Below are 21,947 nucleotides of genomic sequence, written 5' to 3'. Positions count from 1 at the left end.
TGTCTAGTTCTGGACATCACACTTTAAGAAGGACAGAACAAGTTCAGAGGAGGGCAACAAGGATGACCAGAGACTGGAAACCAAGCCATATGAGGAAAGACTGAAAGAACTGGGCATGTTCAGCTGTGAGAAAGGAAGACTGAGGGTAGATATGATAGCACTTTTCAAATTCTTGAAGGACCACCATACTGAGGAGGGGCAGAATTTGTTCTCAGCCATTGCAGAGTGTGGAACACATAATACAAGAAGCCACTTGGTTGAAAATCAGGAAAATCTTCCTGCTAGAGCAGTACAACAATGGAACCAATTACCTCAGGAAGTGGCGAATGCTCCAACCATTGAAGCCATTGAAAAGAAAATTGGGCAACCATTTTTCAGATATATTTTTGTTTGGATTCCTGCATTGAGCAGGGGTTTGGACTCAATGTTCTTATAGGCTTCTTCTAACTCCTTTACTCTACGATTCTATGATTATAAAGAACAGCTATCAAGCTTTTTTTTATAGTTTTTCTAAACGAGAAAGATTTTGTCTCACATTTCCCAGGAATGAGGAAACCTAGCACCTTTTTTATTTGCCCAAGCACTATCCTATGTATTGCGTAATCAAACAGATACCACTTGGGATGGTATTTATGTTATGTGGGTGTGGACCAGATTAATTAGTGTCAAAATAAGAGACTCTCAGCCAAGATAAATTTGAAAGGCAAACCACAACATGACAGATTTTCTGTATTTAACAAGCCAGTCTAAGCACAAACAAAAGGTGGGAGGAGCTGATGAGCCTCCAAACTTCCTTAAGTAGCACACAGTTAAAGTGTATAGCACGATGCGATGCGATGGCATCCTTCAGTCTCGAAAGACTATGGTATCGTGCTCTGTATCGAGGACTTGGAACAGCGTGTAGTGTGGCTGAGAAGGCCAATTCGAGAGTGACAATCCCTTCCACACTGAAGACAAATCCAATCTGTCCCCTGTCCAGCTCCCTGGTTTTGCTGCTTTCGTAACTGCCTCTTTGCCTCGGCCTGCTGGACAAGGGTCTCTTCAAATTGGGAGAGGCCATGATACACCGCCTGCCTCCAGGATTCCTGCATTGAGCAGGAATAGCACAATAGATGACAAAATACCATGAAAAAAATCCAAATAATTTCACTTCTGTTTTGAAATCCTAAACTGGTTATAGTTTTATTATCATTATCTTTTCTTACATTTCCATGTTCACAATGATTTGCAGTTAAATCAGCAGGAATCTGTGTCCATATGGAGGACACCCTGAACAGCCCTCCTTCTCAAGACCCTGTCTGCAACCAAGCATGGACACTTAACACGGCCTAATAAGTACTTTAAACTGAAGACAGCTCCCTCCAGCCAGCAGGTAACACATATTAATAATTTGGCTGTAATTGGCTCACCTAGTGGGTAAACTAAATTTTATCCCAATTTGTCTGATAACAGGGTTGTCACATTTCTGTGTTACCCCTATCTCCAGCCAAGAAATGAACCTTTTGTTTCAGTGGGAAGTAATGAGGGAAGGAGAGCTGAGTGACTGGCAGCCTTCCATTGGGACAATTCAATCATCCTTGCCAGAGGTGGAATTTAAAAGCAATCCTCCTAGTTTGACTTTGCAGTCCTCATTTTGAGCCTGGCATAAAGATCTAGTGACGATTTTTGGAATGCTTGTGTTTTTTTTGAGGACCAGCCACAGATAACTGGTGCCCAACCCGGGCCAAAAGCTAGCATTTGTAATTTTTTAGTGGCCTAAGAAAGGTATCACCTACTCTTCCTTGCCTTTGGATTGTATACAAAGACCAGATGGCTTTCCTTCCTTTTGCTCCCTATTTAGTAGCAGTTATTGACAGAAAGCTCCTTCTGGAGTTTTCTGAGCATTTGTTACTTCTCTGTTCTTCAAGCCTTTTAAGCGTGGATAAATAATCTGTAGCCCTTGGCCTGATATTTTGCAGCCCTTGGCCAGATTTCAAAAACTGCAAATTAGCAGTTCAAGCCTCTGCAAAAACAATCTCCCTGTTTACCAGTAGCTGCTAGAAAGGGATGAAGAGGTAAGGAGCTAAGTCATACTTTATAAGTAACCCATCATTAGAAGCTGAAGTGTATTAGTGTTTAGAACTTTGTGATACTTGCCTATAAAACTTGTGCTTATCTCCTGATGACCAATCACAAAACAATGCAAATAAATGTGCAAGTTGCAGAAGGCATGGAAAGTTCCTGATGTGACAATTTGGATAATTCAGTGAGGAGAGCCAAAGGTTAGGAATTCATCATCATCGTTGTCGTCGTCATCATCTTAGAACTGCAGAGCCGGGAGGGTTCCTATGGATCATCAATTCTAGCGTGTCAAAGAGGCACAGTGGGGAAGTGAACTCCCAACCTGATACTTAAATCATTGAGCTCTGCAGTCTTCCAGGAGGAAAGCTAGCCTGTGCAACCTACACAAGCTGGTCTAAGCCAGAACAAATGGCCCCAGATAGCCTTTGTAAAGAAATGGAAGGAAACTGGGAATTGTAGTTATGCGAAAATGGAGTCTGTTAGGTTCTGTGTAAGATTGTAAGTTTATTTAAACATTGTAACAGATGGATATGTGCAGTGCTTTTGCTTTGAAACTACAACTGTATGCTAATGAATCTATTTTGTTTTCTTAAAAAAACAAATAATTCTTCAACAGAGGACTAGTCTTTTGCTACAGTAGGGCTATACAGTTGCGCCTCAACTTGTGACCATAATCCGTTCCAGAAGATGGATGTAACTCGAAACGGTTGTAAGTTGAAGCACCATTTCCCATAAGAATGCATTGAAATGCAATTAATCCATTCCAGCCAAAGAAAATAATCACCAAAAAAATCACTGCAAGACTCACTGGAAATGCAATTAATCCCTTCTGGCTGAAGTGGGGGGAAGAAAAGCAATCAAGACCCATTGGAAATGTACAGAAAACAAATAGAGCAGATTGGAAATGCACAGAGAACAAAGGGGGCAGATCGGAAATGCAAAGGAAACAAAGGAAAAAAGCAAGAGAAGCAAGCTGGACCCATTGGAAATGGGGAAACCTCCTCAAATAACAACCAAAGCCCCCAAGACCTATCCGAAATGGGGGGAAAGCCAACAAACAAACAAACCCTCCAAGATCCATTGGAAACAGGGAACCCCCCAAAAAGCAACCAACCCCCCCAAGACCCATCACAGCACAGAAACATAACCCCCCCAATCTCAAAACCACACTGCAAAAACACCGAGAACAGTTTTTAAAAAGCAGAAAACAGCACCTTACTTTACCAAGCTGTCCGAAGCCTCCCTGCATACACACTCGCACACTCAGAAGCAGAAGGAGGCAGTCCCAAGCCTCCGACGCACACTCCATAGCTGCTGGGGCAAAAGAGCTACAAAGAAGCACCTCGTCGCCACCTACAGTTAGAAATTTGAATCTCCCACCTTTTTTCCCCTGCCTTTTTCTGTTCGTAAGTGGAAGCTCCGGCTGCAAGTAGAAGCAAACTTTTGCGGCTGGAGCTGGTCATAACTCGAAATGGTCGTAAGAAGGGATGTCCGTAAGTCGAGGCACCACTGTGTGGTGCCAGTGTGGATGAAAGAAAGGTAATAGTTGCCACTGTAAGTTAAGAGGTCCTACTGTCATACTTGGTAAGGCTGCTGTGCGTTGTAAGGAAACACAAAGCATATGTTTTATTGCTTGGAAGCAATCAAAGGTTACTTTTAAGGTTCATGCTTGTATATGGGGCTTACTACGCACTTCTGAGACCTAGAGGACCTACCTCAGGGAATAAAAGTGGTAGTTTGGTGCCCAGAGGGACTCCCTGACCACAATCTTGTTCTCTTTAGGGAGCCAGGATCGTTACAGCCCCAAATGAAGGAAATGGCATCTTATAGTACTGTATTTCTGATTTTTCCTCTACCTAGAAATCCCTGGAAACAGTTGCCATAAATTGGAATTGACTTGAGGACACGCAATTATGATGGTGATGACAGCCACAATCAGGCATTTTAAACAATTGTTGTCTGTTCTAATCATTGCTATCTGAAGCTGTAATACATTGGAGACATTATGGAGGGGAAGATGCAACTACTGTATATCATTCTGAAAAGTCATACTCTTCTCACATTTCAAATAGCCTGGACAGTTATAGCAGCAGATCTCTTGGTTGGAAAATGCTGCTGTTGAATGGCAAGTCAATGAATAGGAAAATAATCATAAACCATGATTTGATCCTGATGAGCAAACAGACCTAACTTGTTATTCCAGAGATCAGGGAAGGGGTAGTCAGTCTCTTTCAGCTTTCCCCAGTTTTCTGGATTCTTTTGGCATAGCAGGGAGAACCTGCTATGGGAGACAAGGAGGTGAGTACACCGGTCCATTGTGATTCCTTCACCCTCACTGGGTGTCCCATTCCACAGCATGCTGGATTTGTGTATATATCAGAAAGTGTCCAGTTATAATGCAAAATATTTCAGTGTTCCCCCGCCCCTTGAATGGGCAATTAAAAGCCATTAACTTCACAAAAGACTAACTTCTAATTTGTTGATGTGGACAACACAGCTGCATTTTTCTTTGGCAAGGAGGGCTGGCTAGAAGAACTATCATAATAAGCATCTGCATGTTCAAGTTTTGGGTTGTGTGTGTGTGTGCGTGCAAACTACAATTCATATGTACAGATGCAAAATTTGTAGCTATACATTTAGATTTATATATATATATAAATGTATAGCTACAAATCTTGCATATATATAGACAAGAATTCAGAACTGATAGCTATACATTTGAAAAGAAATACAATCCATCTCACCATAATGGAAAGTCTATAACCAAGTGACAAGTCAGCTATCCAATGTGGTATCCAGGTAACAGGTCACAATGGCTCCTTCAAGGCTCTTGTTTCCCTTTCCTAAAGTGTATCTTTAGGCTGGTCTTAGACTGAACAGGATTGTTCCCTATCTATGGCCGCCTGAAGCAGACACTCTGCTTTACATTTCAGACCAAGCCAGATAATTTTCACATTTTCTTTCAACAGTTTGCACAATTGCACCAGATTCATGTGAAATCACAGTGGACAAGTAAATGGGTTAAAATAGGTTAATAGTCAGTGTAAACCTTGGAAATCATATTCTTAAAAAAAGCATAAAGTGAGAATTATAAAATCAGAAAATGTATATGACTAATAATATAATCAAGTGATTCCTAGTCGGATCAGACACAGGTATTCCGTATGTGGTAGGTTCTTCACAGGTATGGTTGTTATAGTTATTGGCCAAACTGCACACTAGAAATATGTTACTGTTGGATAATACAGCAGCAGAAAAATGTATCCTTCTAAAAATATTTTGATCCTGCTAAAGGTGTGCTTTGAGTCTGGGACCTAAGAAAAGACATCAAGCAAGCCACAATGCAGATTATGTGTGAAGCATCCAGTTTGGGCCAGCTGAGGAGGCTTATGCAACCAGAAGTCTAGTGACAACCCGGCTGTTGACAGATCAGCAAGGTAGTCTTCTTGTCCTATACTAGCTTCCTAACTTGGAAACCCTGAAGGCATATACAACAGTTCAGATCAGAAAGGAAGTCCATTTCTTCTCTAGTAACTTCAAAGCTTGGAAAAGTTACTTTTTTTAACTGATCACCCCCTGACTAGCCCAATTAGTTGGACAGTCTGGGGATTATTGTCAAAACAATTTCTTTGCCAAACTTTGGGCTTCTCCCCAGGGCATTTTGTCATTCCAACCCCCTATTAACCAGGGGTGGGGACTCAAGTCAGACCTAAGTTGTATTGGTTACTCTACTCAGACTCGATTCAGGTTTTCTTCTTCTTCAATGACTCAGACTCTACTTGTGACTCAGAACCCACCCACCTACCCTCCCTTTTTTCTGGAGGGAAAAAAGCTTATTTTTAATAGGAACTCAGACTTGGGGCTTGGGATTTGGTACCAAAGATTCCGACTCGGACTTGGGACTCGGACCCAAGGACTTATGAACATCCCTGCTATTGGCACTCTGAGGGTGGGGTGTGTGTGAAACAAGTCAATATGCTTATCAGGTAATTAAAATCAGTGCTTCCTCAAAGACTCACCATTTGCACATGGCCTTTTCTTTGCCTACATAGCTTGCGTTTAGCCATACGTACTTTGTTTTGCATATAGTCATTGGAAGCTACACATAGGCTGACTTTGTAAATCTGATTGTGGAAGCACATGTTTTTGAGAAAGTGTTGCTGGAGGGAGCATGTACTAATCTCAGGGAATAGGCATTTCCCTTAACATATTTTTTAGCTTGGTTTGCCTGCTGGTCTCAGCATCAAGAGAATTCTGCTGCTCTGCTCCCTTCTTCTGTGACGCTTAATTGGCATACTTACAGTGGGGTCTTGACTTAAGAATGGCTTGAGTTAAGAACATTTTGACTTAAGAACCACTCTCTTAGGAAAATATTGACTTGACTTACATACTTAGATTTGAGTTAAGAACTGAAAAAAACCACGTGGGAGGCAGGGAAAGTGCAAAATTTGAACTTTCAGTTAACTGTTGGCCAGTGAAAAGGGTGCCTGTCTGCTTCCTCACTCCTCCCAGCGTTTAGAGAGTGGATTGGGAGACAGTCTTCAGACTGCCTGGTACTGTACTGCCTGGACTGTCTTTTCCCTGCCTTCCCTGAACCTTTCTTGACCTAAGAAAAAAAGAAACAAAATATCCCCTCTCTAGTGGTCGAAGGCGGAATACCAGCTTCCCATTAGTTTCTATGGACGGAAAAGAGCAGATACGGATCAAATGGTTTTCAATGCATTCCTATGGGAAATGCAGATTTGACCTGAGAACTTTTTGACTTGAGAACCACCTTCCAATACGGATTAAGTTCTCAAGTCAAGACCCCACTGTACTTTTAGTTTCCTTATATACACATTATAAGGACATTATTATCCTGTATCTACATTATTATCCTGTATCTCAGACAGAATATGAAATGTTAGGCTTGAAAATTAATTTGTTGATATTGCCCATTAGAAACTGGGATGTTGCTAGAATTGGGAACTGGAATAATTTGATTCCTGGAGTTAGCACTGAACAATATGTTAATTAATATAATTAATTCTAGAGAATAGCATATCGGTTGTTGCCAGCTGACCCCTTGTGACACATTTGTTATGGAGGCCTACAAAAGGTGTTATTTTTATTGCTCTAAAGTTGCCCTCCCCAAAGGGCAAATCCCTTAATATATGGGTTGGCTAGAGGTGTATGACCTGGTGACCTCCAGTAAAGCTTAGCATGAACAGTTTTGTTCAGCTTTTACAAACCCAAGGCCATTGCTTCCTTTGTTAGGTCAATCAATCTCATCAATCAAACTTCAAGGCTGAGCAAATGTATACTGAATCATTAAAAAGAATACAAACAAGACGATATTTTAAGTCCTACAGTATGTTTCATCAGGCAAACATAGTATAAAACTCGGGTTGAGTTAAATTGTACATGGTTTAAAAACTGGGCCAGGTGGAGTGCCTTAGCTCATGAAGATGGGTTGTCCACAGAGCAAATGGAGTTTGGATACCACCTGAAGCATAGGTGACAAAGGTTTTGATATTTATGCACCCACCCCCACATGGCGATTGCCTTGGATCTCTTTCCAGACCTGCAGAAAAATCTGATGGAATGTGACAGTTTTACACCGGCAAAATAGGAAAATGCCTTTGACACCACACCAGGCTTAAAAGTCAGTTACACACCACGTGGATTGGAAGAAAGAGGTTCAGTGACGTGGAAAAGCCTCCTCTCGTTGCAGCAGAATTCTTCTGAGGTGGCTGATTGTGGTATTTTCAGCTGAAATGCAAAAGAATGGTCATGTGATCCATTCATTGCAAGGAAATCCAAGGTCAGGCAATATTTTTACTAGGTTTGGTTTTTAATCATAGAGCACACATATGAGAAATGACATGTGCCAAGACCATTTATAGGTGGTGTATATATACTTGCTTCCTCCCAGTAGATAGCAGACAGACAGGTCGGCCATCCCAGAACAAGATCTAAGCCTCTTGTACTTGTATGAATGATTAGTTGCTGCCTTGATTCGGGCACTCACCTAGGTAGTACACTGTCCATGAGCTTCCACTGTCCTGTTCAAACAAACCAGGTAGAGCACGTCAGACTTCACGGGTTCCACCAGGGCCATCCTTTCACAAAGGAAAAGGCAGCTTGTATGTGATCAGAAGCATTTTGTCCTTGTACTCCCCACCCACAATATAACATTGTTATTTTGGGGTGGGAGAATAATTCTATATACAGTATTTGCTCATATACATGTACCTAAACATCTATAGATGCTAATTATGAGGCATAAAAAGACAAGCTCCACATCAAAATATACTGTAGTGTTTTCTACAAATTAACCTTGAACAGACCTTGCTACTGCACCCAACTGCATTGACATTTGAAATTGCACTCTTGATTAAAGCAGTCTTCACCGGCATTTAATTATTCATTTAACTTATATCCTACTATTCTCCTAGCACTGGGCATCATGCACTTCTTTTTGTTATATGTCACTTTTAAAAATAATTTTTCATTTGTGCTTCAATTTTAAATTACAAGAAAAACAAAAGGAGCAACCAAATAAAAAGCACCCCAGATCAAAACAAATGAAAAATAAAAGTAAGTGTTTTTGTTTTGTTTTGTTTTTGGAAAAAGACTGGTGACTTTAACAGAAGCTGCTTTCTTCTATGTCCATCGACTGTAACACCATGAATTATAGATTAAGAATATGTTATTTTAACCACTTCATCATTATCATAACTATCAGCAGTAGTGCCCCTAGTGTTGAAGCTTCCAGGCACATTTCATCTGTGGAACTGGCAAAAGCAGAAGAGGGGATCTGCAGTGAGACCCAATTTCTGGCTGCAAGGAATTCCATTTGGGAAATTTTGCTCACCCCATATCAAGGGGTATGCAGAAGAATGAAGCCAGCTCCGAGATCTCAACATGTAGGAGTGCTGATGTCTGCATCTTGGAAGCCTCCCCACTTTCCTTTATCAGGGAGACTGTGGTGTGGACAAGGCTTCCCACTATCCTCCAAAACCTGGTATCCAAGGTAACGCAGATATTCCTTGCTCTTTGTTATGTGCCCAAGAGATGGCAAATCCCCAGAGATCAGCATTGGGAGGAGTGTGGAGTTTGCAGAGGGGAGCGGCAATTTTCCCCAGACACTTTATTGGTGGAATAGGGAATGCCAGTGAGCCAAATCCTAGGCCTAAGGGCCAGAGGTTCCCTTGTCCTGGAGCAGCCACAGCTGTTGAGGAGAGAATCCTAGTTCGTTCATTCTTATGGAGAAAGTGCTATAGTATTCTTGTCATCCTTCTCAACCGGTATGACTGGGGCATGCTTTCATGCTGCACATTTTACATCTGCACTTTTTACAAAGCACACTGTAACTACTGTGCTCTCTCTCTCTTCCACAAATTAATATTCCCAGTTCTTCTCTTAAGGGAGCCTTTGTTTCACCGGGCGGGGCGGGGGGAAGAGAGATTTAATGCTGCTCCCATCCATGTGTCAACCCAGTTAACTCAGGGCACCAGAAACATCCCTTGAAAAACATTCTAATGTCAAAGACAGCTTGACCAATCTGATTACGGAGGTTAGGGCATTAAAGGACAGCACAAACAACCATAACATTCATACAGGAAGCTGCTATAGATAAGGTCTCGCCAAAGGCCCAAGAAGGCACAATGTGATGTGCTTTCAGCACATGTGATGCTGTATGAATGCAGTCAGTTTTAGCTGGTCGGATCAAGGCTAAACATCCAGACAGCAAGGGTGCCAGAGTTAGAGCTTTTCTTATGAAAGACATCTGTAGAATATGATGCGTTTCATGAAAGTTGCCATTGAATTAAGAACAGTCTCCTTCCAGTTGTTTGGGAGGCAGGAATCGAGGAGGAGGGATTTAGAGATGTCTTCCTTCTGCTTCAGCCAAAATGGCTGAGGAACTCTGGGAAAGGCTAAAAGTGTGTGTGTGTGTGTGTGTGTGTGTGTGTGTGTGTGTGTGTGTGTGTGTGTGTGTGTGTGTGTGTGAGTGTGTGAGTGTGTGTGTGTGTGTGTGTGTGTGTGAGTGTGTGAGAGTGTGTGTGTGTGTGTGTGTGTGTGTGTGTGTGTGTGTTCGTAGGAGCTGTGTAGAGAGGTGTGTTTCATAACTTCGTAGTTCACAATGCACATATCAGTACAGATACACACTTTTCTGGGCAACAGTGGGTTTTTTTCTTAAAACATCCAGGATAACAAGCATCAGCTGGTGCCCACAATGATTGTAGAGAAAAGTTGTCATTAGAAACTCTCAAAATAGCACTAATATTCTATAGATTAGTCTTTCTTATTGTGCAAGATGTCCAGATGGTGATTTGCTTAGTGCTTATTTTTTAATGTTTTCTGTTTCAAGTTGAGTGTCCTCTCTCATTTGTATGATTCAAACTCAGAAAAGCTGATTTATATTTCACATAAAAAAGTAATGCTCCTGGGCATGGGTGTGAATAATAACTGGTGAGTTCTTCTGAACTTCTGAATGAATTCTAAGACAAGTTTGCTCTACAGAAGAGAACATCAAAGGCTGTAGCATACTACTCTCCAAAAATATAATCATTTACATCAAGTTTTGTTCTCAAACAACTAGCTGTAATTAGGTACACCAAACCCATTTTATAATTTATCCTCAAGCATATTCATATCATTGTAAGTGTACCTGTAATTCCATCTTTCAAGGAATAGGACTGTCCTGTATTTAATTCTTAAAATCAGAGTACTTAAAAAAAAAAAAAAAAAAAAGAGGTGGACTTAAGCAAAGCAGAAGTCACAAGTGGCTGAGTTATAACAAGGTCTTTGACAGAATAAAAAGGACCGGGAAGGATGCTGCCAAGGCTGTCTGTGAAGAGGAATCTATTAACAAGGTTAAGCCTGGAAGTGAGCCGTCCCCTTGATTGTCTCAGGCGGAAGGAATCCTTGATTGTCTCAGGCGGAAGGAAATCTACCCTACCCACAAGGATGGAGGACTTAACGTTAGGGGGAGGGCAGGCTGAGGAGAAAGAGAGAGTAGAAAAGGCGGGGAAGAGAGGGGAGGTGGCAGAAGGTTTCTTAGTGACAGGAGGAATAGAGGGAAAGATGGAGAGAGGTAGAAGTTGGGGTTTGGAGGAGTGGATCAGCCCGGAAAGAGAAGCAAAGGAGGGGAGCAGCGCGGGACCAAACAAGGAAGAAGAACCATAGATGTCCTCAAGGTGGCTTCAGTAAGCCCAATCTTTTCTGCACTACCCTGGCAGAATAGCGAGTTGCAGTGACAAATGAGCAATATGAGTCAACAGCAACCATCATCTGCCCAGAGAGGATGAACAATCACCTTCTGTCTTGTTGAACAGCATCATTTAGTTTACAGTGAGATGACCCTAACTCCTAACATGTATGCTGTACTGCAGAAAGAAAAGGTGGGAGCTTTTGCAAACAAGGCAAAAGTTGCACACATCCTCATTCCAGTTTTTGCTGGTTTGTTTTGGAGGTATGAAAAAAACACTGAAGATGGTGGGACAAGCCTTGCATCATCCAGATGGAGGGAAAAGCACCCAAACCAACAGTGTTGAATCCAGTGCTTTTGCAGGAACTGATCCTCTGTCTAGATAAGCCCTGAGTAAGCAGCAGTGGAAACCCATTTTTATCTCTAGGAAGTGATGTGAGCCTAATCCACGCCTACTTCATGTAAAGTCAACACAGTATAAGCAAGAGAGAGCAGACAGGAAGTAAAACATGCCGTCCACAGAGAGAAAGGAAGTGAGTGGAAGAGAGTGTCTATAGTGTCTCCTCATTGAGCGAAAGGTGGCCTATAATGCAACCAAGCAAGGAAGTGAAGAGTGTGTGAAAGAGAGTTGCCTCCACACAGTTCCTCAGGACCAATCCAATATATTTTGCTCCCTGTCAAGGAACAGAACAGCAACCACCACTTCCACCTATGCTAAAGTCTCATCACCAGAGCATCCTTGTAAAATCCAACCAAAAAGGAGTATCCTGTCTTTCATTATCATCAACCTCTGTAGTTCTTATTGTACTTTTGCAGCTGTAAAAATAAAAGGAAAAAGCTCCAAAGCGTCATGAGAGCAGATCTAAAGTTGTCTGAATGCACAGAATCCAAGCTTCTGCCACTCCTACCATGCTTACTACTTATATCTGAAACAGAACAAAGGAAGCCGTTGTAACCCATATTTTAGGCCTCTCATATGAAACGGGTGGAGTGTTCAGAATATGAAATTAACTAGGCCTTTGGTCTAATTAAGCATAGCTCTTGGCTTTGGGTATAGAATATCCAGAAGTATCAATGTATTTGGCTCAGTACTAACAAGGGTTAGGTTGTCACCTCTGTTGTCTATGAAGGATCACCAGTGTCATCTTCCACTTCTGTTGTTGCCTATAAACTGCCCTTCAGTAGTTTCTCTGCCTCCATCACCATTGGAACTTTCCACTCTGTTCTGCTGATACTACCTTTACTCTTGGTGGATGCATCTCATGAGGGTGTGATCACATGGGGAAAATAGTTAACAATATGGACTGCTTTGGGACCATATTGTAGGCATCCTTCAGTCTCAAGAGACTATGGTAACGTGCCCCCTTCAACTCCATGATTCTATGATCCTTGTTGTGAGCAGACACACTGAACAGAACAGAGTAACACTTTATTGTCGTTGCATATGAAAAGGAATCACCAGAGTGCTATCCAGAACAGTGCACTTATTTATTTATTTATTGGACTTATATACCGCCCCATAGCGCTACAAGCACTCTCCGGGCGGTTTACAATTTTAATTATACAGGCTACACATTGCCCCCCCAGCAAGCTTCTATGACATCCTCAGTTTTTAGACTTTGGCTGAATTTCTCAGACAGCATATACCTAATCTGTTCTTTACACTTCTATAATGCAATGTCTACGCTGTTGTATTCTTAGGTTAGCTGTTTCTCAAGAAAACGCAGTGCAAGGTCATTTTGAACAAATGTCTAGGGCAGGCAGGCAAAGGGCAGCATTGCCCTTCAGGGCCCCCAATACAGCTGTCTGCTCTCCCAAATAGTTTTAGATTTTAAAAGTGCATGTCCTAATGCAGTCCCCTTGAAGAAATGTTGGGGCACTGAAAAATGGATGATAATGTTGTTTGGCAGGCATACATGCTGGTTAGGTTGCATTTTCTACATTGCTGTTATTTCTATGCTATGCTTCATTGACCTATGCTTGAGCACACTGAAATTCAAATACGCTTTAAGACATTCCATGGGGTGTTTCCAGACGGACAGCCCCTGAAGCTGCCAATCAAGAGAGACTGTTCATTGAGATCATTTCCCCTCCTGAAGGGAAAGAAAGGGGGAAAAGGTGGAAGGGTTATAACTGAGGGTTTATAGAGGCAGGGCAACAGAATGAGGCAGGGCAACAGAACACTCCTTTTAATCACTCGAGGAAAAATTAACAACTCCCAGACCAAAATGACATTATTATTTTGCAATATTTTGGAAGAGTCCCATATCTGGTACTTCATGCAGCTAGTACTAGTAAGTGTCCTTCAGTCTCGAGAGACTGTGGTATTGTGCTCTGAATAGAGGTCTTAGAACACCATCTAGTGTGGCTGAGAAGGCCAATTTGAGAGTGACAATCCCTTCCACACCGAAGACAAATACAATCTGTCCCCTGTCCAGCTCCCTGATTTTGCTGCCTCTGTGAGACAAGGGTCTCTTCAAATTGGGAGAGGCCATGAAGCACCGCCTGCCTCCAGACTGAACGCTCAGATGTCAAGCTCTCCCATTTGTTGAGCTCCATTCCTAAGGCCTTCAGATCCTGCTTGCAGATCTCCCTGTATCACAGCTGTGGTCTCCCTCTGGGACGCTTTCCCTGCACTAGTTCTCTATACAGGAGTTCTTTTGGAATCTGACCGTCAGCCATTCATGCCGCATGCTGCTTCAAAACGTGTAGAATACTGTAACAGAATTTGCACAACTTCAGCCTTCTTCTTCTAAGGGGCATCCTCCCAATGTTGCAGACTACAGTTCCCATCATGCCTGGCTCTGGCCATGCCAGGTGGGGTTGAAAGGAATTAGGTCCCTTCTAGCTTTATGTTTCTTAAAGGCTTTCAAGGATTGGCTGTCACTTTAGCCAAGCATGTAATAGCATTTTCATTAATATTTCCATCTATTAGACAGTAATAGTAATGCAGGAATTGTACATGTCACAGATGATGCTTTATTAACATATTAAATTTTGCTGGTTGCCTAAACATTGGTACCAGTTTGCACTTCTGAGTGTGTATGCTGTGTTGTTCTCTGTGTTGCACATGCTTTGCAGGTGATCACCCCTGAAGTTTCTTTTTCCTCCACCCACCCTTTACCTTTTCTTCCTTTGCTGAAGGGGCAAAGGCCGATCCTCGGACGCCTGAGTCTCCCTCCCGACCTCCTCTCCTATCCCGTGTGTATTTTCGGGCTCGGAGAGGCCGGGGAGGAGGAGGAGCTGCGCCCGGGGCTTGGCCTGCCGCTGCCCGGCCTCCATCTTGGCAGCCGCCCCGCCCCTTTCTGGAGTTTTATAACTTGCAGGGTTTCCGCGTCCTGTGACTCCAGTCAGGTGGTTGCCTCCCGCCTCCTGTCAGCTCTGCCCGTCTCTGGGGCCCCCACCTCCGCCGGGTGGCCGGGCGCACCTTCCCGCCGAAAGGCAGGCAGGCAGGCAGGCAGGCAGGCAGGCAGGGACGGGACAAAGAAGAAGGAAAGAAAGTTGCTGGAGCCGCCGCCGCTGCCGGTTGCTCTTCCCCCTCGCCCGCCCGCCCGCCCAGCTGCCGGGGTCTTCTTCCCTGCGGGGAGGCGAAGGAAGGAGGGCGGCGGGAGCATGGCCGGAGGGGAGCGAGGCGGCGGCGGGGGAGGCCACGGCAGTGGCGGAGGCGGAGGCGGCGGCCCGTCGGGGTCCGAGAGTCGCGAGCACTTGTTCAAGGTCCTGGTCATCGGCGAGCTGGGCGTGGGCAAGACCAGCATCATCAAGCGCTACGTCCACCAGCTCTTCTCGCAGCACTACCGGGCCACCATCGGGGTGGATTTCGCCCTCAAGGTCCTCAACTGGGACAGCAGGACGTTGGTGAGGTTGCAACTCTGGGACATCGCAGGTGAGGGAGCCCGAAGGAGCCGGGCTGGAAAACTGGCGCTGGCTCTGGCTTTGCCCCTCCGCTCGGGAGGAAAAGGGGGGTTTGGTTTTTTGGTTTTTTTTTTGGCGGGGAGAGGAGGCTTGCGAGTCCAGATACCCTGGGATTTGCTCTATTTGTCAAAGGAATGAATTGGAAGGATTCTTTACTGACCTCTTGATGCAAAGGCAGCTTCGAATGGGCCCAACCCTTTTCGTTCCTAAAGTGGATTTGTTTTTTTCCCCCTGGGCTGCAGGGGTAGGTAGGGGCTTCTGGTTCAAGCTGGAAGGATGGTCTTTTCCCAATGTGATTAGTCGATACTGTACATTATTGTAATGAGTGTATGTGTGTGTGTGTAGGTGATTCAGTGGACACTTGGGGTGTGGTGTTCAGCACTGGCTGGTGGGAAAACACCCCTGCTTTCTTTCCTCTCCCCCATGCTTTCAATTTTTTTTGAATTCTTTAAAATATTCTTACATATACAGTATGAGATAAGCACTAGACCACCCTATCATATTATCACTGGCTTGTTATTATGAGTTCTTGTATTTATGCCCCATAAAAGGATCAGCAGAGGCAAGATCAGAGAAAGGAAGGAAAGACAGAAGTTGGGGGCTCTTAGCTGGAATAGTGAACTCTCAAATCTGCAGCCCTTGTGTGACCACTAGCAGCAATTTCAAACAATACAGGCTGCAAAGCAAAGCCAGTATAGTTGCACCCTTTTTATAATATACTCACAAGAAACTGATTTCCTTATTATGACTTTGTTTGTTCTTGGGTTGGAAGTTGCTGGGCTGCCTTTCAGAAAGTGTTTTTTGTAATGGGCGAGTTCTGTGGTTAGCTGATAATACGCTTCAGAGACCTAAACTGGAATCCCTCATGAGTCATGAAACTCATTAGATGGTCCTGGGCCTAGTCTGCCTCTTTCCCCATCACCCGTGTGTCCTCCCATGTAGGTAAATACAGAGGTGCCTTGACTTATGAACTTAATTGGTTACAGAACTCCAGTTGTAACTTGAAATGGCCGTAAGTTGAAGCACCATTTCCCATAGGAATGCACTGAAATGCAATTAATCCATTCTGGCCAAAGGAAAAAATCACCAAATAACCCCCAAAACACTGCAAGATCTATCAGAAACATGATTAATCTGTTCTGGCTGAAGGTGTGGGGGGGGGGGGAGAAGAAAAGCAAACAAACCATGCAAGACTCTTTGGAAATGCAAAAAAACCAAAGCAGTGCAAACAAACCGTGCAAGACCCATCAGAAATGCAGAAAAGCAAAGCAGAACGCAAACAAACCCCACAGGACCCATCGGAAATGGGGTTGAAAAAACCCCAAAAAGCAAACAAACCCCGCAAGACCCATCGGAAATGGGGGGGGGAACCCAAAAAAGCAAACAAACCCTGCAAGACCCATCGGAAATGGGGGAAAAAAACACCAAAAAATAAATAAACAAACCGTGCAGGACCCATTACAGCACAGAAACATAATCCCACCACCCAGCCCAAAACCCACAGTTTTTAAAAAGCAGAAAGCAGCACCTTTCCTTACCAGGCAGTCCGAAACCTCCTCTGATCGCACACTCTCTAACTGTTGGGGCGAAAGAGCTACAAAGAAGCAGCCTTTTCGCCTACCAATGGTTAGCAATTTGAATTCACCGCCTTTTTCCCCTGCCTTTTTCTGTTTGTAACTGGAAGTTCTGGCCGCAAGTCAAAGCAAAATTTTGCAGCCGGAGCTGGTCGTAACTCAAAATGGTTGTATGTTGGGACATTCGTAAGTTGAGGCACCACTGTAAGTTGAACAGAAATAATACGCCATACTTGGAATTCCATAGAAGAATGTGTTTAAGCGTATTTCTGTATTCTGGGAGCAAGAGCCAGTTCTCATGTGCTGTTCCTCAGCAAATCTCTCTTGTTTTGTTATGTGGATTCACAGCTCTGCAGATGTATCAAAATATATGAAGTGTTTTTGAACATATGGTGTGTACGCTTTTATATGAAAATTGTGTTTGTGTTGGGAAAAAATGTCAAAATGGTGGCCCAAAGCCATAAAAAGTCCTGGCACAAACTTAAAGTAGGAGAAAGAATTACTAGATTTTTCAAAACTCTTGTAAACTTCTTGTTATATTTGAGAATTTGATTTTTTTGCAGTATTTTTATTTTGCCAAACAGCTGACTACCATGCTAATGTTTTAAGTAGTTAAACTTTTCTTTGTACTGACGCTGGTGGGCTAGGTTCATAAGTTGGGTAGAAGCCAGAGATCAGGGGTTTGATTCCCCAGGGCTGCCTCATGGGAGAAAAGCCAGCCTATGTCGCTTTGGGCAAGCTGCACAAGTGGTAAACTCAACACATCATGCAGACCTTTTGGCTGTCTACATGTGAAGATGAAGAAGGGAAGAAAATGTTGCTTGTTTACAGGTATTCTCAACTGACAGATTAATAGCAGGGGATTTATTTATTTATTTAAAATATTTTTAACGCACCTTTCTCTTTAGAAAGGATGCAATATGGCTTACGACAATTAAAAGAGAGCATTTAAGATTAGTAACAATGAGTCTACAATGCTAAAAGTATCAGTGAAGACAATGCCACAGAACAGAAGCAACACCAAAATAAGAATAATGCAATAAGGTACAACAATCCATTTGCAAAACCTCACTCAGGCATTCTAAAGGTAGGGCAAAATGAAAGCTGACCATGATTTAACTTTGCAAAAAACAGAGACCAATATTTATGTAAGGAGCCAGTCACTCAGGGAAAGCTTGCCTGCAGAGAAAGATCTTCACCTGCTTGTGGAAGGAAAGAAAAGATGGGGCCGATTTAGCCTCTTGTGGGAGGGAGTTCCAGAGTCTGGGAGCAGCAACAGAGAAGGCTCTCAGTTTCTCTGTTAGTGCATGTTCTCCACAAAAATGGATGTGTTCTAGTAGCTTGTTCAAAAGTGGTGGATTTTCAGTAAGTTGATGACTATTTGATGTGGTCTGATCAATCATTATGTTCCATAAAGCCTAGTACTGTATTACTCTGTTCCCTCTTCCCCGCCCCCACCCGCCCCCAATTTCTGGCAGCTTTAAATTGCAGGGATATATTGATGTTGCCATTTTTAAAATCTTATCACTAGTCTCCTGAGGAAGTATGATCTTTTGGAAGACCAGCCCTACCTCCTTAAAAAAACTTTAAAAGTTTACATAAATATTAGCCTCTGTTTTTGCAAAGCTAAACCATGGTCAGCTTTCATTGTGCCCTGCCTTTAGAATGATAGGCCATTTTATATAGTTGTTGAATGCAAGAAGGACTTTTCTTTTTCTTTTGCCAACCTGAAAATCTTCTAGTAAAGGATCAGCATTCTCTTCTTAGCACCTCCCTACCACCACCACCTTCTGCAACTGGGTGCAGCTATTTTGAGGTTCAGCAATTATTCCTTCTAAAGAGAGCAGGAAAATTAGGGCTAATAGCTAGACATAGCTTTTTAAAAATCAATTGCCCTGCTAGTACTGTGAAAGCATTGCTTTTATCACTGCAGGTTCGCTAAACAATACAATTTCAAAACAACTTTTGGCTGATGGTAGGAAGTCCACATACAGGCTCTTGGGATAGAACAGAGCTTACAGCTTTTATATGCACAAAACCAATTTATGTTAATCTAGGGGCAGTGAAGTCTGCTGCTTTTGAAATTTTGGCCCTTGACAAAGTGATCTGCTTATTTACAGACCGCTCTGCAGCCTGGTTACCCACAAAACACAAGCATTGCATCACTTTTAAGAGCAACAAAATAATTTTAATGTGAGCTACTGCAGATACAGCCCAGTGCTTGGTGGATCTGTTCCATTTCTACAAATATATCAGATTATATCCACAAAGCCACATAACAAGTTTGTTCATCTTAAAAATGCTACAATACTACGGTTTTTGTTACTTCTATTGTGGAAACATGGGTAGGTCTCTGTAAAAAATGTAGCCATTTTCATTTTATGTGTATACAGTATTTGTGTCTACTAACATCAGGAGAATTTATGTTGCCAATGCTGTTTTCATTCTACTGATAGCATAGGAATGGTGCATTTCATTCTTGTGGTTGTGCAACCAGCAAAATTTAAAATGTTAATAAAGCATCATCTGTGACATGTACGATTCCTTCATTACTATTACTATCTAATATATGGAAATATTAATGAAAATGCTCAGTTACATCCTTGAAAGCCTTTAAGAAACATAAAGCTAGAAGGGACCGTCAAGGAGGCCCAGTGGGGAATCAAACTCACAGCCTCTGGTTCCGCATCTGGAAACTTAAATCACTAAATTATCCAGCAACAATTTCTGTAGAAGTTACTGGTTTTCTTCAAGTTCCTGGTATTTTATAATGACCCACTTTCCCGTAAATAGTGAATGCTGTTCCTCTAACATGATCAGTTTTTAAAATAAAACCCTGTGATTTGAGGCTTCTTCAAAATCTTGCTTGCATGCATGCCATTCCTTGGCAGAGGGACAGAAAATATATCTGAGTTTGCCAGCAACAGTGATGAGACAGAGAGTCATGTGTTGGTCACATCTGGGTAAGAGAATTGTTTTAGTGCAGCCTTTCCTAGCTGGTTGCCTACTAATTCCTGTCAACCCCAGCTGGCATGGCCAGAGCCAGGCATGATGGGAACTGTAGCCTGCAACATTGGGAGGATGCCCCTTAGAAGAAGAAGGCTGAAGTTGTGCAAATTCTGTTATTCTACACGTTTTGAAGCAGCATGCTGCATGAATGGCTGACGGTCAGATTCCAAAAGATCTCCTGTATAGAGAACTAGTGCAGGAAAAGCATCCCAGAGGGAGACCACAGCTGTGATACAAGGAGATCTGCAAGCAGGATCTGAAGGCCTTAGGAATGGACCTCAACAGATGGGAAAGCTTGACATCTGAGCGTTCAGTCTGGAGGCAGGCGGTGCTTCATGGCCTCTCCCAATTTGAAGAGACCCTTGTCCAGCAGGCCGAGGCAAAGAGGAAGTCACAGAAGCAGCAAAATCAGGGAGCTGGACAGGGGACAGATTGTATTTGTCTTCAGCGTGGAAGGGATTGTCACTCTCGAATTGGCCTTCTCAGCCACACTAGAAGGTGTTCCAAGACCTCTATTCAGAGCACGATACCACAGTGTCTCAAGACTGAAGGACACCTACTAGTACTAGCTGCATAAAGTACCAGATATGGGATTCTTACAAAATATTGCAAAATAATAATGTCATTTTGGTCTGGGAGTTGTTAATTTTTACTCGAGTGATTAAAAGGAGTGTTCTGTTGCCCTGCCTCATTTACACTCTGCTTCCCTGTTATAACCTCTCTATAAACCCTCAGTTATAACCCTTCCACCTTTTCCCCCTTTCTTCTCCTTCAGGAAGGGAAGTGAACTCAATGAACAGTGTGAATTTCAATGTGCTCAAGGATAGGTTAGTGAAGCATAGAAATAACAGAAATGTAGAAAATGCAACCTAACCAGCAGGTATAGCTGCCAAACAACATTATCATTCATTTTTCAGTGCCCCAACATTTCTTCAAGGGCCCAAGGGGATTGCATTAGAAAAGCATTTTTAAAATCTAAACGTCTTTGGGAGAGCAGACGGCTGTAATCGGGGCCCTAAAGGGCAATGCTGCCCTTTGCCCTCCTGCCCTAGACATTTGTTCAAAATGACCTTGCACTGCGTTTTCTTGAGAAACAGCTAACCTAAGAAGAATACAACAATGTAAACATTGCATTATAGAAGTGTAAAGAACAGATTAGGTATATGCTGTCTGAGAAGTTCAGCCAAAGTCTAAAAACTGAGGATGTCATAGAAGTGCCCTATTCTGGATAGCACTCTGCTGATTTCGTTGCATATGCAATGACAATAAAGTGTTATTCTGTTCTGTTCAGTGTGTCTGCTCACAACAAGGATCATAGAATCATGGAGTTGAAGGGGTCTGTAAGGCCATCAAGCCCAACCCCTCGGTCAACGCAGGATACCAAATCGAAGTATATCTGACAGATGGTTGTCTAATTTTTCTCTTGAAGGCCTCCAGCGTTGGAGCACTCAGCAACTCCCAAGTTAAGCTAAGTTAGTTTCCTACCTGCTTTAACAGTTAGGAAATAATTCCTCATATTGAATGGAATGTGATCCCTTCCTGTAACTTGATCCCATTATGTGCCCTCCACTCTGGGTTGGAACAGAAGAGACTGTATGGCAGTCTTTCAAGGATCTGAGACGTGCTACCGTATCTCTTCTCAGTCTTCTTTTCTGGAAGTTAGACATGCTCAGTTCTTTCAGTTCATTTTTTCTTTCTCACGCATGGAACATTATACTTCTTCCTGTTAAATTTCATACCGTTGTTTACAGTTCAGTCAAGACAAAGCCTGTCAAGATCTTTCTGAATTTTCTTTCTGTTTATTCCACCCAGTTCTGTGCGATCTGCAAAACCGAAAAAGCACACCCTTGTCTTAAGCTGAAAGTGGATTTGCAGTTCCTCCTCTTTGCTCATAAATGTGACTTCTTTTATGATGCTTTCTCCGCTATTGCACATGCTTTGCAGGTGATCAGCCCTGAAGTTTCTTTTTCCTCTACCCACCCTTTACCTTTTCTTCCTTTGCTGAAGGGGCAAAGGCCGATCCTCGGACGCCTGAGTCTCCCTCCCGACCTCCTCTCCTATCCCGTGTGTATTTTCGGGCTCGGAGAGGCCGGGGAGGAGGAGGAGGAGGAGGAGGAGGAGGAGCTGCGCCCGGGGCTTGGCCTGCCGCTGCCCGGCCTCCATCTCGGCAGCCGCCCCGCCCCTTTGTGGAGTTTTAT

The 21,947-nt window shown here is 43.1% G+C and overlaps 1 protein-coding gene and 1 long non-coding RNA gene across 2 annotated transcripts; one reads left to right on the top strand and one right to left on the bottom strand.

Moving 5' to 3' along the window:
- Positions 1 to 7,553: 7,553 nt before the first annotated feature.
- On the bottom strand, positions 7,554 to 9,233 carry LOC110081952 (uncharacterized). The gene is made up of 2 exons (XR_013540573.1): positions 8,072 to 9,233; positions 7,554 to 7,812 (listed from the first exon to the last, which is right to left on the bottom strand). It is a non-coding gene; the product is annotated as an uncharacterized LOC110081952 (long non-coding RNA).
- A 670-nt stretch (positions 9,234 to 9,903) lies between these two features.
- LOC144585939 (ras-related protein Rab-32-like) lies at positions 9,904 to 21,833 on the top strand. Its single transcript, XM_078383273.1, has 2 exons — positions 9,904 to 15,137; positions 21,041 to 21,833. The coding sequence occupies exons 1-2, from the start codon at positions 14,867 to 14,869 to the stop codon at positions 21,079 to 21,081; spliced, it is 312 nt and encodes a 103-aa protein (XP_078239399.1). The 5' UTR covers positions 9,904 to 14,866; the 3' UTR covers positions 21,082 to 21,833.
- The last annotated feature ends 114 nt before the right edge of the window (positions 21,834 to 21,947 follow it).

Source organism: Pogona vitticeps, chromosome 1 (assembly GCF_051106095.1).
Source record: "Pogona vitticeps strain Pit_001003342236 chromosome 1, PviZW2.1, whole genome shotgun sequence".
Taxonomy (NCBI): domain Eukaryota; kingdom Metazoa; phylum Chordata; class Lepidosauria; order Squamata; family Agamidae; genus Pogona; species Pogona vitticeps.
Note: the sequence above shows the minus strand (reverse complement) of the source record. Positions and strands in the feature narration are given on the sequence as shown.